General features: G+C 44.6%; 2 protein-coding genes across 2 annotated transcripts in view; one reads left to right on the top strand and one right to left on the bottom strand.

The window, feature by feature from the left end:
• Positions 1–15046, top strand: part of LOC138979156 (metabotropic glutamate receptor 3-like) — a 374871-nt gene that overhangs the window by 286445 nt on the left and 73380 nt on the right. The gene's annotated exons all lie outside the window — the stretch shown is intronic.
• Positions 5739–8900, bottom strand: LOC138979044 (uncharacterized). Its single transcript, XM_070351855.1, has 3 exons — positions 7725–8900; positions 7356–7584; positions 5739–7148 (listed from the first exon to the last, which is right to left on the bottom strand). The coding sequence occupies exons 1-3, from the start codon at positions 8897–8899 to the stop codon at positions 6534–6536; spliced, it is 2019 nt and encodes a 672-aa protein (XP_070207956.1). The 5' UTR covers position 8900; the 3' UTR covers positions 5739–6533.

Genomic DNA, 15046 nt, shown 5'->3' on the forward strand with positions numbered 1-15046 from the left:
TGATTAAAACTATAACCCTGACAACGCAGTCGCAAGAAATACAAGCAATAGTGACCGCACACTGTCGTCGTTAAACCTTGAAAGGTGTGCGTGTTGTAATAGAAGCGAACGTTTCTGCCACGTTGATGACGTGTATTTTTTACAATAAAGTTTCGAAATGATGTCACAATAGGGGGTAATCCGTACGAATCAAAGTAGTCTATCCGGGAATGAGGATCCGATATGAACACACACACCCAATGTTGACCTGGCTGATGACTCGTATCGGTGTTCCACACCATACAACACGGATAGAATGGGGTTGTTGCGGGGATTTGATCGCTGGCAAACACGCCCGCGAAGCACGGACTCGTGCTAGGGTCATTTTCCAATGCACGTGTGATGTGGAGAGTGTTCAACATCGGGCATTCACGACGTGTAGTCAAACAAGACGTTGCGACTGCGATCGATTTCGATGACGTTGTCAAACTCGGCGTACGTGATGACGTTGATGGTGGAGGGCAGGGCCTTGTTGAAGTGCACTTCGAGACGCAAGTTACCTTCCCTGACCGGTTCGAAGTGACATTGATCAGACAGGTCCGCCGTCAGGTCGAACGCGAACAAGGTGTACCCGCCAGGGTAGTCTCCGAAGGCGATGTCATTCCCTCCATCTTGATGCATGCGTCCTGTGCCGTTGTACAAGGTCAGGTAGCTGCGGACGTGGTCCCCTTTCTCGAAGTTGGGCTGCAGCGGTTTCGCCGGCACCTGTTTTCCGTCCACGTAGAGGGCCAGGAAGTTGATGTCGAAATGATTAAAGTGAAACGGATTCAACTGCTGATCGCCGTTGTATGCGGCGTTGGACACGCACCCCACGACCAGGCGGCGGGGCAGTGACCCCAGGAACAAGTTTTCTTGATTCACCACCAGAGTACCCCTCGACACAGAGAACACTTTGGTCTGAATGCGTCGGATGGGGTATTTGGCGGTGCCCTTTTCCAGCGCCTTGATGTGGGCCACTTGAATGGACGCTCGGACGCTCACTTTCCGACAGAAGAGGATGGCTCCTTTTACCTCCACTTTATAATCTTTGGTCCCGGCAGCGTCCTTAACCAGCAGGGAGAAGGCGTCCTTACTGCGAGTCAGACGAAGCCTCAGGTCCACGTTGTTGATGAGATAGCGATCTTGAAAGAACAGGTCTGAATGCAGTCGACCCATCATGTAGACGACGCGGCTTTTTTTTGTGCGCTGAATGCGCGCCGCGTACCCGGTGTTGTTGGTGACATCAGCTTTTTCCATGTGCCCGGGGGTGTCTTTGTACCACAACGATGACGTCAGAAAGGCGTTTTTGGCAGCGGGACCGTAGCTCAGTAACGTTTCCAAGAAAGCGCGATAGGCGTAGTTGTGAGTGCTGGACGAAATGAGCACGTTGTTCAGAGAAACGTCCAGCTGAGAGAAGAGTGAATGAAGCCACAGGTTGACAGGGCCCGCTTCTTCATCGTCGGCTAGGTTTGTGCCATCGGCGTGTTTGATGGCAGCGGAGACGTAGAGGAAGGTGTTGGCCAAGTCCAAATAATCGTCGCCGGATCCGGAAACTTGAAATTCTATCGGACCCGTATCGGTCAAGGTCGCGATCGGATGATGCTCAATCCATTGGCCTTTTTCCAAAGCAGTCTGCGTTGGAGGTACCCCAAAAATATCCAGTTCCGTTTTCGTGCATTCAACCGAATGTGGGTGAACGAGCGCCATGGTCGTCACCGGAAGATGTCTCTTTTGACTTTGACGTTGGAGGTCTGTCGTCGACGACGTTTTATACCAGGGGGCGGTGCTTCCATTCTCCTCTTCCTTTTCCTTGGAGTGTTAGCGTTGACGAAGCTTGGTAAAATTACGCCCGTGGCTGCGCGCAAGGATCGGTTAGCACCTTCTCGCAGACGTCGTTTGGCGGCTTGTTTCAAACTTTGACCTTGCATGACATCCTTGACGACGTCGACTCCACTGCGTGCCACTTCTCTGCCTACGGTTTTCAGTGCCGGTTTAAGCAATGGAACGGCCGATCTCAGGAGTCCTCCTAAAATACTTCCAAGGCCGTACCCGCTTTGAATCCGACTTCCGGAATAAAAGGGCAGTCCTGATCCCGCTTGATTGACGTAGTATCGATCGTAGACTGACTGTTCGTTCAACGAATGAACATTCTTGCGTCCCTGTTTCATAATGATGGAACGGAACGAAAGTGGAGAGTGATAATGACTCTCCCCGATTCGAATGGCACCAACTCTCCTGTGTCGTCTCTTATATTCACTTCCACCGTGTCGAAATAGGTTTGGTTGACGGGTAGGTAATGTACAGGTTGAAGTGAAATGGCGACAGTGTCTCCTTGATACCCTCTGTTTGGAACGGTGCGGAGTAAAGGGACCATACTGTCTCCCACGGGACGAGGCTGTACCAGATTACAATACACGTAAAGCGCAGACAGTCCAGCATTCAGATCAGGAGGTCGACTTGAAACGTAAATGACTTTCGAAAGGACATTTCCTCCTCCTCCTCCTCCTTCTGAACCGTTGTCAATGGAATCCAGTGCCGCTGAGAGTGGTTGAATTTCACCATCTTCAATAACGATGGTGTGTTGACCTTTGGTACTCTCCAGATGACGACCAAGAATGCGAAAAGGTCCGTCTAATTCATGTTGTTGAAATCCGAGGCGTCTCTGTAAACCGGACCCAAGTTTCACGGCGCTGATTCTGGAGCCGAGGCTGATCTGTACTTTATGGCGATAGCGTAAAACGTCAAAACTCGCGTCTACTTTGTGAAGGACAAGATGCTGGTTCAAGGTGTAGACGACATCGTCCACGCTGTTGTACAGCCCCGGAGGAAGGTTGATTTTCACCTCTTTGAGTTTGCCTCCTTGAAGTGGAGGTGGTAACGCTACCGCAGCGATCACTGTTAAGAAGACGTCGGTTTCATTTTTACCCACATTTTGCCATGTTTTCGGGTAGAGGATTTCGCTAAGTCCCACCTCCCAGCGCTTACTTTGTCCTGCCCCGTTTAAATTCACGGGAGCTGGTAATTTCGTTCTGAATGTCGAGATCTTGTTGTCCGGAAAGGTCTTCATGGAGCTACTGCTGGGGAGTGTTAGGAACATGCTTGGTCTTGTCCGGTTTCTTGGTACCACCGCTGACAGAAGGGTTAGGTAACAGAATACCGAGGCAAGAGCTCAATAAAGCTGTCCACAATTTTCCGTCGGAAGAGTCCGGTGCCTTGGTGAGATTATACAGGCTCGCGATGACCACAATGTAGACCAAACACACTTGCGTGATAAACAACGCTGTCATAGAGATGTCCTTGGTTAGTTTAGCCCATGTGGTCGTGACAAACGTCGGAACGGGAGGACGTTGTGGATCAGTCATCGCATTTTTTGCCCCGCCTTCCACGAGTTGGTTCGAGAATGGTGATCTGGGTGTTTTCCTTCTACCTTTTATAGACGTTCACGAGGTCGCTCTTGCGAATCCATGAGTTGAAGGAGGCCGGGTAGCCTAACCAACTCACAAACATACGATCTCCTTTTCTCCGTAGAATTTGATCAATCAGGAAGACTGTTGTCGTATCTTTCACACGTTGCAACTCCTGTTCATAAAACGTGCCTTTGATAAGATCTCCAGCGTCGTCTTGTATCGTGTACACATGAGGGAGTACACCCGGTTGCCTACGAACGACAGTAAACAGTTCTTCAGACCAGTTTGGGAGGTAGCCTTTCTTGAACGTCCGTCTCGTCTTACTGATTCGAACACGGGCACCGGTTTTGAATTTAGGGGCCTTGCGCAGGGTGGAGGCAGCGGCAGCGTCTCTATCGTACAGGGTATGCCAGATGTCATGTGAGTTTCGAGCGTTCACTTTTATCGGAGCAGTTTTAATACTGCGATGATAGGAAGCGTTGTAGGCTCCGACCAAATCCTGAAGGACTGGTAGATAACGCGACTGTTCCTTTCCCCCGCGGTGTTTAGTGAAGTACCGCCACATGCGCGATTTCAAAGTCCTGTTAAAACGTTCCACAATACTGGCTTTGATGTCGTCATTCTCGGTGGTGAAAAACCCGATACCTTTGTCTTTTAAAAAGCTCTGGAATCGCGAGTTGATAAATTCGCGACCTTTGTCTGTGTGTAAGAGAGAGGGTTGTCTCCCTTGCTTCAATATTTTGGTGAATGCTTTCACAAGGGTTGTCCCCGTTTTATCCTTCAACGGAACCACCCAGGCATACTTGCTCAACACGTCAATCACAGTGAGAAGATACTTGTATCCTCGGTTGAACTTAGCGAGAGATGAGACATCGACGAGGTCGCCTTCCCATTGATCGTCTATCCCTCCGACGATCACACGTCTGCGGGGAAATCGGTAGCGCACAGGTTTGTGAAGCGTGTATGTGTCTTCACCTTGGAGCCAGTCTTCCAAACCGTTGGTCGACTTTCCATCCAACTGCACTTTCCGACGTAAGCGCTGTATTCCACCGAAAGAACCCGCTGATTTAGGATCGTAGTAGTTTTGCGTCCAACTTTGATTAGACCTTCTTTTTCCGCCATTGCTCCCACCTTTGCGGCGATTTTGATCTGGTCCTCTTCGTCGACGGGGAGACATCGCCCACACGTTGTAGTCGTCGTTGTTTTCGGCTTACTCCTGAAGGTTGTTGTTGTTTTTGCATCCAGTTCCAACGTTTACGATGTCCAATGAACTCTTGGGGTACGTCAATGTCTTTTAAAGCCGTCGCAAACGTCTCCCATCCAACAGGCTCGAAATCTTTTCGTGCTCGAACTACATCGTTGACCAAGTCCGTTATATTGGTGTTTGAAACAGTTTGGCCGCGAACAACCAGTTGTCCACGATCGTTCCACGTCACCAAATCTGGATGGAGGCGTATCTTGTCTAAAAGTAACCGCGCCTTTGTACGAAACCGACTGGGAACACTTTCCAGAACTTGTTTTGTGATGAAAGTAGTTTGATCTGTTTGCTGAGAAGTGTCATTAATGTTGCTTTCTCCTACAACATCTCGGCGTCGTTTTTGTCCATAGTTCAAAAATCGATTCATCAATTCATTGTAGCGTTTGGATGTGACATCATCTGGATTGTCGTCTTCACCTTCCAACACATTTCGCATTTCCGCATCCAATTCCCTCATGTTTTTTGCCGTAGCTGTCATCGGGTCACTCCATGGAGGTGGTAGAGGTCTCCTATGTTGTTGTTGTTGTTGTTGTTGTTGTTGTTGTTGTTGTTGTTGTTGTTGTTGTTGTTGTTGTTGTTGTTGAACATGAAGACAACGAGGGTCGACCAAGATCATTTTACGACTATGTTTCATTTTCCAAACAACAAGCTGCCCAACAATCCAGCAAGAGGAGCCAGCAACGCACCCAAAAAACCTCCACGTTGTTGAACAGCGGCGACGATTTTCCTTTTTTGTTGATAATTTTTTTTCTTCTTGGCGAGCACACGCAAGGTCTGCTTATGTCGACGAAGCACTCCCTGTTGGTAAGGTGTCAAAGGCACGTTCCCTTTTAAAATATTGGAAGCTATTTCCGATAGACAGTCGATGAAGCTACCAGCCTTATTTTTCTCTTCACATCCACCTTTCAGAATCAAAGTTTTTAAAACAGGGCACACGTTTGGTTGACTCAGCAATCGCAGGGTTTTTGCATAACGTTTCAACAACTTGCTTTTACGGGATGACATATTTGTACACATCCCTCATCCTTACCAGCGCGTGAATGTCCATGGATATAGGTAGGTACTCGATTTTATACCTTCCGATTGGAAGGAACATACACAGTGTCGGCGGTGCAAAGATAAGACGATAATGATGATGGTAAAGAACATGTTTCGTGGACTGTCGGGAAAATGTTGGTCCTCACACGCATTGCATCTGGAGTACTCTGCTTCAAGTCCAACATTAAATATGAATGCGGTGTGTCACGGGTGGCATCAGCAAAGGCCTCACGTAGGAAATGAGACTGCCCAGGATACATTTGATTGGCTAAATACTCTATCTGGCGTCCATCTCTAGGGTTTTTCATGACAATTAAATATTGTGTGTTCAAACTGATCGTTCGATGTTCTTTGTTAGCGCCGTGAAACAAATTTTGCACCAGAAACATGACACTGAGGTTCAAATGGTGGCTGCCTTTGGTAAACAACTTCGTCACCCGTTCATCAGCTTCATGCATGACGTCATCTAACACCAACAATGTTTTCTTTTGATAATTTGGGGTCAACAACAAAACCTCCTCAATGGTTTCAATACCGGACCCAAATTCAAGGGATATGTCCGTTTCATTTTCCTTCCACCACTCCTTGAGTTCGTCATAAGCCGACTGCCATTGTCCGTAAATCCATACAATGCGCTGAGGCACAGGTTGCATCATACACTGTACACTCCGTAGAAACGTCATTACGAATTGGGTTTTCCCACTGCCTGTGGCTCCAGCGATGAGACTCGTAAACGGATGTTGCCACCGGGAATCCATGATGATGAATGATACATCTTCGTTTTTTGTTTATGCGTTTATACGTCTCGCAAATCATTTTAGAAAAGGGAGAGTGGTCACACCGTCATCACAGACTCGTCGTTTGATGTACAAAAAGGACAGGGACTGTCGCTTTTGAGTGTAAGTGTACACACGTTTCCCATCTGATCGGAACCCACGATTTTCACCGCCATCAGGCGTTTGTGTCTTGAGAACGTTAAGATATTGTTGTTTATCAAGCGGGTTGATGTTCTTCATTAGACCTTTGCAGCTGACTTTGTCAGGTCCATCCTTTGACGAGCATATGTACGTTTTGGAACAAAGAGCAACGATGCTGTCTCCTTTGTACTCCAGTTTGAAAAGACCCGGTGTCCTTTTATCAAACTTGCGTCTTGCCTCACAACAAGGATGGGGTAGCCACTGCTGATTGTTGAGTTTCGTGCGAACAAAGTCCTCCCTATGCGTATCACAGGCAGAGGCTGGAAACCACATGTGGTACTTCCTGTAGAACTCCTCGCGCATGTCGGGTCTCACGGCATCTTCCAGTGTTGGTGTCGAAAGGGCCATGTACAAGGAGTCTGTGTCCATTTCGGCTAGTTGATAATCGCTCCGGTCCATGAACTTATCGATGACCTCGTAGTGGAAATCCAACATCCTCAGCTTGGCGTACTGGAACACACCAACACACATCACAGTTAATTCTATTTAACACACACACACACACACACACACACACACACACACACACACACACACACACACTTGTTCTTATATGTTAGCGATCACAAAGCCTCAAAAACATAACAAATCTGGTTTTTGAACTAATTGGAGTAGGAGTGTTTCGTGATTAAATTAATAGTGTAGTAGTTTCTATACCTGATAGACGAAAAATCCAATGACATTGGGTAGGTTCCAGCGGACTGTAGCCTTGGTACTCTCGACTTCCACTAGGTCATCAGTGAGGTGAGTTAGTTTCCGAAAGCGGTTGCTGTTGATAAGTTTCTTAATGGTGGTCTCGTCATCTGTGTAGACCACATCCGTGTGTTTCGCCAGATTCGTCAGCGTTTTTCCATACCTGCACACATTACAATATTGTAAATATCTTTGATGATGTCATTGAAACAAAGAAACCACGTAAACATATATTATTACCAATGGAATAGCCTGCTATTGTACATTTTATAGATGTCTTAAAAAATTACGATGTTACGTGATTACATTTCATTTTAATAAATTCGTACTCACGCGCTATTGCCGAGAAGTTTGAAGGTGTCTGCCACGATGGTTTTGCTGGGGTCACTGTCTCCTTCACGTCGTGCAGCCGCCACAGTGTCCACAAACTGCTGGAAGCACGTCATCGGTCGATACTCTACGACGAGTTGCACGTCGGTAATGACAAGTCCGTGTTCCAAATACCACTTCAACAAAGGTGTGGCAAGTAAGATCCTCTCTCCGTAATAGCTTGCAACCAAAGTACGTCTGGGTTGGCGGAGGAGATTGTTGGTCTCGCAATACTTGCGCATGAAATCACCAATGTCATCTCTGGACACGTTAGTGTTTTTGAATATCGGCTGTAGCTCTTGAAAATGCTCCTGTAGGTGGTCTGGGACCTCAATGTTACATTGAATGAGACCAAACAGACTACCTTTTTGCACAGCCTCTTCGATGTCCTCTTTCGCAATGGGGTAGTCTGTGAGCGGGTCCACTCGTTTGTAGCGATTGCTGATAAAATCCTGCACTTCCCAGTCTTCAGTCTTTCGCTTCTCCCACTCACACTCCCATTGTTCAATGACGTGGACCCCCACTTCCTCTCGCAGGTAACGAGTGTTTTCCGCCGTTTTCTCACGAAGTTCTTGAAAACTTTTTCCGTTCACAGTGTTGTGTGTCTTCCCTTTTGTCTTGGCGCATGCTGAGTGTCCGTGCCAGAAGCATCCATGATACTGAAGAGCAGTGTTAGTCTCAGCTATCCACCCATCAACTGGGAGACATCTATCTCCGAGTACATGCTGCTGGACGTTGTACTTGTGTTGGACATGTTTCTGAAGCGAATAGGCCATGTACTCGACCCATTCTCGTTCTTGAACGCCGTATGGATCGAGACTTTGGGGTTGGAAGCCGTTGTCTTTGCTCCGAATGATCGGGTAGTCCGTCGGCATGGCTTGTTTTAGTGCCCAACAATAAAGACCGTTCGCGTCAAATCCTTCTACTGTCATTACAGGTTTGTCATTTCTCACCTTCGTTTCCCCAACTTCCAAATGACGTGAAAAAATAAGGGACGGACCACCCACCATCTGTTCTCTTAACAGTTCGTGAAGCGCTTTGTGTTTCTCATTAATGAGTGGAAAACAGACGTCCGTTGAAATTGTCTTGAACAGATATTTGAGCGTGAGACCGGGAATGCTGATGGCGTCCTTCAACATGTCCAAACCCAGGTCGGTGTAAGAAGCCATTTGTCTCGTAAGTGCCTTGACAAAAGGAACTACGTCTTTGTTGTTGTAATGGCGTAGGAAATCCGCGAGCGTCGTCATGTTTTTTTCCTCCCAAATGTGTTGGCAGTGAGCGTATTCCTCGTTCGTAATACCTTTTCCTTTAAGCTTGGAATAAAAGGCTTCTTGCGGTGGTAGGGTTGTTTCTTGGAGTTGCTCAAGAGAGGTGATGTATTCATAACAGAAGACACCTTTTTCTTCCTCGACGCCGTAAGCTTTCAAGTATTTGGCGTAGGAAAAGCCAGGTGCTAAAAAATTAATTACGTCCAAGAACTTTAATTTCCTCGTAGCCAAACACAAGAAGGCGTTGTTACGTTTAATGACGTACTTGATGTTTGTCTCAACCTTTCCTTCTGCATCGTCATCATCATCGTCGTCATCCTCCTGAGGAGATGTGAGGTTGACGAACAGGTGTGGTTTGATGACTTGCGTGTCATATTTCGCTGAGTTGAAACCTACAACAGGTAGCTCACGCAGGTAGCTGTTAAGCTTCTTTCTCAACGTGTCCGCTGGTAGACCTGAGACGCATTTAGAATGGCGTCGTGTTGTGGTGGTTGGAGACGTCGCCTCCCGTTCACTCAGTTGTCTGAAGACGTCTTCAAATTGTTGTTGAAGCAGGGAGTATGATTCATCCGAGACAGCACTCATGTACATCATCATATCGTCAATGAGTTCTTGTGTGTTGCCATTGGATATGAAACATTTTGGTGCTTCAAATCCAGGGACGTTGCTGGCGACGGAGACGCTCATGGGAACATGTTCGGCTGTCTTGTTCGTGCTTTGGGTTGTCTCACCCTCCAAGGGGCTAAAGTACGATTCAAAATCGTATGTTAGAAAGAAGGGGAATGTGTAGTGACCGTCTTCTCTCACTCCCTCCACTTGACTAACGTCGATTCCATTCAACCGTATCAGTTCCATCACTGACGGATTTGGTCGATATACACCTCCTGGGTACCGGTGTTTTGACTCCCCACCGTTGCATGTTGCTTCGTGTCGATGAAGTCCTCCCATATGATTCTTATCCTTCCATAGTTTGCCACATTTCTCACAACAGAAGCTTTTGGTCGCCACGTCAATGTCGTTTATAAAGCAGAAGTGGTTGTCGTCCACTAACAAGACGCGCATTAGGTTGTTGGTGAATTGCGCGCGACTGCGTCTATAAGGTTTTAACTGACCCGAGAACTCAAAGACGTCAACGTTGACTTGAAATAACATTTCAGCTGCTTCTACTTCTTCTAACGTGATGCCTTCAAAATCGTTATCATCATCATCATCCAGATCACTGTTTTCCCGCCATCTGTTGTATAGAGCTTTTGTGGGGTTGGTGAGTGAGTGTAACAATGTACCCTGATGTAACGCGAGACACCTAAAAAAGCAGAGATTATCGTTATATTCAAAGAAATGGTTTTCGTCTTTATTCAAGATGTTAATACCAGGACAATTCCTAATTTCCTCGGGGATACGACAATTACTACATCCGATAGGAAAATCAGTCACTGGGTTGATGACGAAGGATGTGCATGTCGCTCCATAGACGCCCCATTTAGAGTCTGGCCGTTGTTGTTTAGCGTATTCTAATATGTCTTTGTCTTCGAGCTTGTCAAGAAATCGGTTGAAATCGTCCCTATTGTTAATAACTTTCGGTTTACGAAAAACGGGTTCATTGTTAATGGAAGGGTGGAAGTACTTCAAATTTCCGTTCTCTTTATGTTTCAGTATTAATCCGTGACTGAGATTGATCTTGAAGCGATGCTGTTGATCGTCGAACATATCTTGTAAATCTTCACGCCAGTCAGGTCTGATTTCAGAGTCCTCCCATTGATATGTGTAGGAATGTTGATGATGACCGCGACGTCGGTGATGTTTGATGGAGTGGTTGTTGTCTCTGTAAAGTTTCAGTAGATCCTCATTGTCTTGTTGTGTAGGTTGTGGTTGTCTCTCCCAAAACGGTTTATTCTTCTTCTTTCGCTTCTCTTGATTTAGTCGTGGTCCCTGATCAGATTTCCGTTTCCTACCCTGACGTTTTGTGTTATCATGTATTTCAATATGTCTTAATAGGTCAAGTAACCTCGCGAATGTTTTACCGCATATTTCACAGAGATGCGGTCGATCTTGTTGATGAACTTGTCGCTGGTGTTGACGAAGATTGTACCTGGCTGTGAACCTCTTCAAACACTGCTGACATTGATTGGGGTCGGGTGCATCCATGGTTGATGTTTGTGGAACTGCAAAAAAAAAGAAAAAAAAAAGAATGCATCGTCTTATATTTCATTTTTGTTGTTGTATTTAATATAGCATTACGATGTAGTCAGTCAGTTAATCAGTCAGTCGGTCAGTCAATGTGTCTATTTTGAATAGTAAATCAATCGTTTAGTCAGTGAGTTAGTCAATCAATCAGTCAGTCAGTCAGTCAGTGTGTTAGTTCGTATAGTCGAATGTAATGAGTCTATCTGTGACTTAGTTAATCAGTCATTTCTGAGGTATTTAGTCGATTGGTAAATAAGTTAGTAAGTGAGTCAGTCAGTTAGTGAGTCAGTCAGTCAGTTACATATAATGAATTGATTAGTAATTGAGTTATTCGGTCAGTTTGTCATTGCGTTAGTCAGGGAGTCAATCAGCATGCAGACATTAAACCAGTAAACATTTAAAACAAAAACAAAACAAAAACCCGCATGGAATCAACGTAAAATATTAAGTTACATACCTTGAATATAAACAACAACGATGTTCTGGTTGCACTTGAAAACAATTCGTGATTTCTCTCTTCTTATTGTTTAAATAAAGTTACTAATCATGTGTACACATTTCCGTTATAATACACTGTCTCATTGACGTGAAAAACATTTTGGGCCCTGGCGTTGACATCTTATATCAACACTAGCCAGGTCACTGTTCAGTGCTTCTCTCAGCTGAATAATAGTGTGTATTAAATTCACAATACAAAGGTTTAATTTATTATCATGTGACCGAGTGGTCTTTTTTAATCTACCTCCCCTCAATCAAAAAGCAACAGATGTTTTTAAGTTATTCAGTTATTCAGCTTTGGTTCGCTGTGATGTTGATAGTTGGAGTGTTATGACTCGAATGATCAATACGTACGCTAATACGGGGGGCGGGGGAACGGGGGGGCGGGGGAACGGGGGGCGGGGGACACGCGAGTGTCGTCTACAATGATCAATTCATAGTAAAAACAAACACGAAAAGTATTTGCAACAGCAATTGCCACTAACGGGTTTTTAAACGCCGATCGAGTTGGCCGTCGTTCAAAACATTTCAGTGATGAAAGATTGTGTCATTATCGGTGTATATTTCAAAATGGTGGCATTCTTATTGCTTCTATTTATGATCCTGACGTCATCGGCTATTTTTAGATTTATATTGTTAGTCATCGGCTATTTTTAGATTTATATTTTTTAGTCATATACACCAAAACGGAACCGGAAGTAGTTCTATAGCTATTTTTAGATTTATATTATTAGTCATCGGCTATTTTTAGATTTATAGATTATTGCGATTGCGCAGAGGGCTGGATGGTGCATTACTATACTACTAAGGGTCTTTGTTTTTTGGCAAAATAACTTGAAAAAAAAATAAAATCCCGACCTACCGACCCTATTTTTTTTGCCTATGTTACCGTAAACAGACTATTTTTTTTGTTGGCCTTATAGGTCAGTCACTTGCAAAACAATGAAAACGTCTGCCACTGGCCCATCAGTCAGACTCTACGTCCACTTAGAAACACACCACTGGCTACTTACTGGTAAATTTACATAGTGCAATATTATATTTGATTGTGATAGTCTTAAAGACGTTTGACCTTATTTAGATTTGATTTGTAAATTTATTCAATTTAAAGATGACACGGACAGCTCTTTAGGTCCTTTTGTCCAATTGTTGGTATAATCGTTTACAGGCAGGCAGGGTGTGCCGAAGAACATTTTCCATTTTTATGTAACATTCTAATGGACAATAAAGTGTTGTTATTGTTATTGTCCTTGTTAATTTGTGTTCAGCGTGGGATTTTTTCTGAAGTAAAATCGCAACTCAGCAGAACCTATAATGTCCATCTGCAACTAGAATAAATCAACAAAGAAGTTCCAACGTTGCACAGGTATTTTTATTTTTATTTTATTTACGAGGATTTATATCGTGCACGTATCTCACCACACAATGTTATGTTACCTATTAATGCCGTGTGAGATGGAATTTTTTACACAATAATTATATCACGCATTCACATCGGCCAGTAGATCAACAGCCTATAGGCGCTGCATCCACCTTTCACGGCCTATTATTCCAAGTCACACGGGTATTTTGGTGGACATTTTTTATCTACGCCTATACAATTTTGCCAGGAAAGACCCTTTTGTCAATCGTGGGATCTTTAACGTGCACACCCCAATAGCAGTTAGCCAGGCTGGTGAGTATGGGTACGTGTCCAAGATTAGGGATTTTCTAATCTCATGTAAAAGCCTGAACAGATAATGTGTGGTTTACATGAACACTTATACGTGAGAAGGACAGTATTCACAAACTTAATTGCAGTGCAGTTGTTGTTTTTCTGTCCCTTGGCTAAGGTCGCTGGCCTGGTTTCTAGTTTCATTCTGAACTCAGAAACCTTTATGTCCCTTTCTCCTGTTTCACAATTCTGCAATTTTCTTCCCCTGAAATTCGTTTCCCGGAATGCCCTAGGGCCTGTTTCTCTGGGTCTGATTTTAATTCTGTCTTCTAAAATAACCACGTAGCTTGTCTTTTCCAGTGTCATTATGTTCTTAGCTTGCTGTTTCCTGTGTCAATCTTTTACACTTGTTCTTTCCGGGCTATTCTTCTTCTCCTCGTCTTCTTTCTTTAATGACTTCTTATCCTGCTCTTCTTCTGTGTGTATCGCACTGGTTGAACTTTGCGGGTTATGAAGGCATAGTGCGGTGAGTACAGTTATGAATTGCTGTTCGGCCAAATAAAAGTATATGTTGGTTTAGGGTAACGTGACCAAAAAAAGATAGGGTCGGTAGGTCGGCTTTTTTCTTTCTTCTTTTTTTCCTTGAATTTAGTCGATTTTAAAGGAGGTTACTTCCCTTAGTCTTGGTATGGTCCGCAAAATGTGCCAACATATTTTTAGAAATGAAAAAAAAGTTTTAGGGTCGGCGGAAAAAAATAAGGTCGGTCGGGTTACCCTAAACCAACATATATGTTTATTTGGTCTAAGTGGGGAGAAGTAGGAGACGTTTCACAGTCTGCAAAGTTTACCGTAATGCAGCGTTGTAAATTTCAATAATGTAAAGTCTGAACACTGATTTTAAGGTATCCCTTGTGTGTGGTGACTTTATTACTCGAAAACCCAAACTGAACTGTGTAACTCTTGGAGCGTGCACTGCTCACACATTTGTTTAAGGTATCATATTGTCCTGTGAGGTTACCCTTTTAGTCGGGAGTATTCAGTATAAATCAGAAGAAAATCGTTTTCTCCTCTACTCCTTTATTCCTTACATCCCTTCTCTCCTCCATTTCCCTGTGTCTGAAGAACCCCCCGCGGGTTAGGGGGAGTCCCATATTGGTTGGGACTAGAAAGAATTTACCCGATGCTACCCAGCATGTCGTAAGAGGCGACTAACGGTTCTGTTTCTTCTCTTCTTTTGTCTTATTTCTGCCTTACCAGTCCTTTCACCTATATTTCCTTTCAAGAAAACTCTCCCTACTATTCCCTGCAGTTTTCCAATTCTTTTCTTGTTGTCTTATTTCTACCTGACTGGATCCATCACCTTTATTTCACTTACCAAAAGTCTTCTTTTCCACATCCTTATTTCTCTGCACCCCGCATGTCGTATGAGGCGACTAACGGATTCTGTTTCTCCTTTTACCCTTGTTGAGTGGTTCTTGTATAGAATATAGTCAATGTTTGTAAAGATTTTAGTCAAGCAGTATGTAAGAAATGTTTAGTCCTTTGTACTGGAAACTTGCATTCTCCCAGTAAGGTCATTTATTGTACTACGTTGCAAGCCCCTGGAGCAATTTTTTGATGGGTGCTTTTGTGAACAAGAAACACTTGACAAGTGGCTCTATCCCATCTCCCCCCCCCCCCCC

The sequence above is a fragment of the Littorina saxatilis genome, linkage group LG10 (assembly GCF_037325665.1).
Source record: "Littorina saxatilis isolate snail1 linkage group LG10, US_GU_Lsax_2.0, whole genome shotgun sequence".
NCBI lineage: Eukaryota > Metazoa > Mollusca > Gastropoda > Littorinimorpha > Littorinidae > Littorina > Littorina saxatilis.

What these genes read in the sequence shown, in the direction of transcription:
- LOC138979044 (XM_070351855.1), bottom strand. Translation starts at nt 8,899, where the DNA reads ATGTTGAAGGACGCCATCAGCATTCCCGGTCTCACGCTCAAATATCTG. An exon ending in AAACTTCTCGGCAATAGCGC is followed by an intron (nt 7,585 to 7,724) that starts GTGAGTACGAAT and finishes ATGACATCATCA; the next exon opens with AAGATATTTACAATATTGTA. An exon ending in TTGGATTTTTCGTCTATCAG is followed by an intron (nt 7,149 to 7,355) that starts GTATAGAAACTA and finishes GGTGTGTTCCAG; the next exon opens with TACGCCAAGCTGAGGATGTT.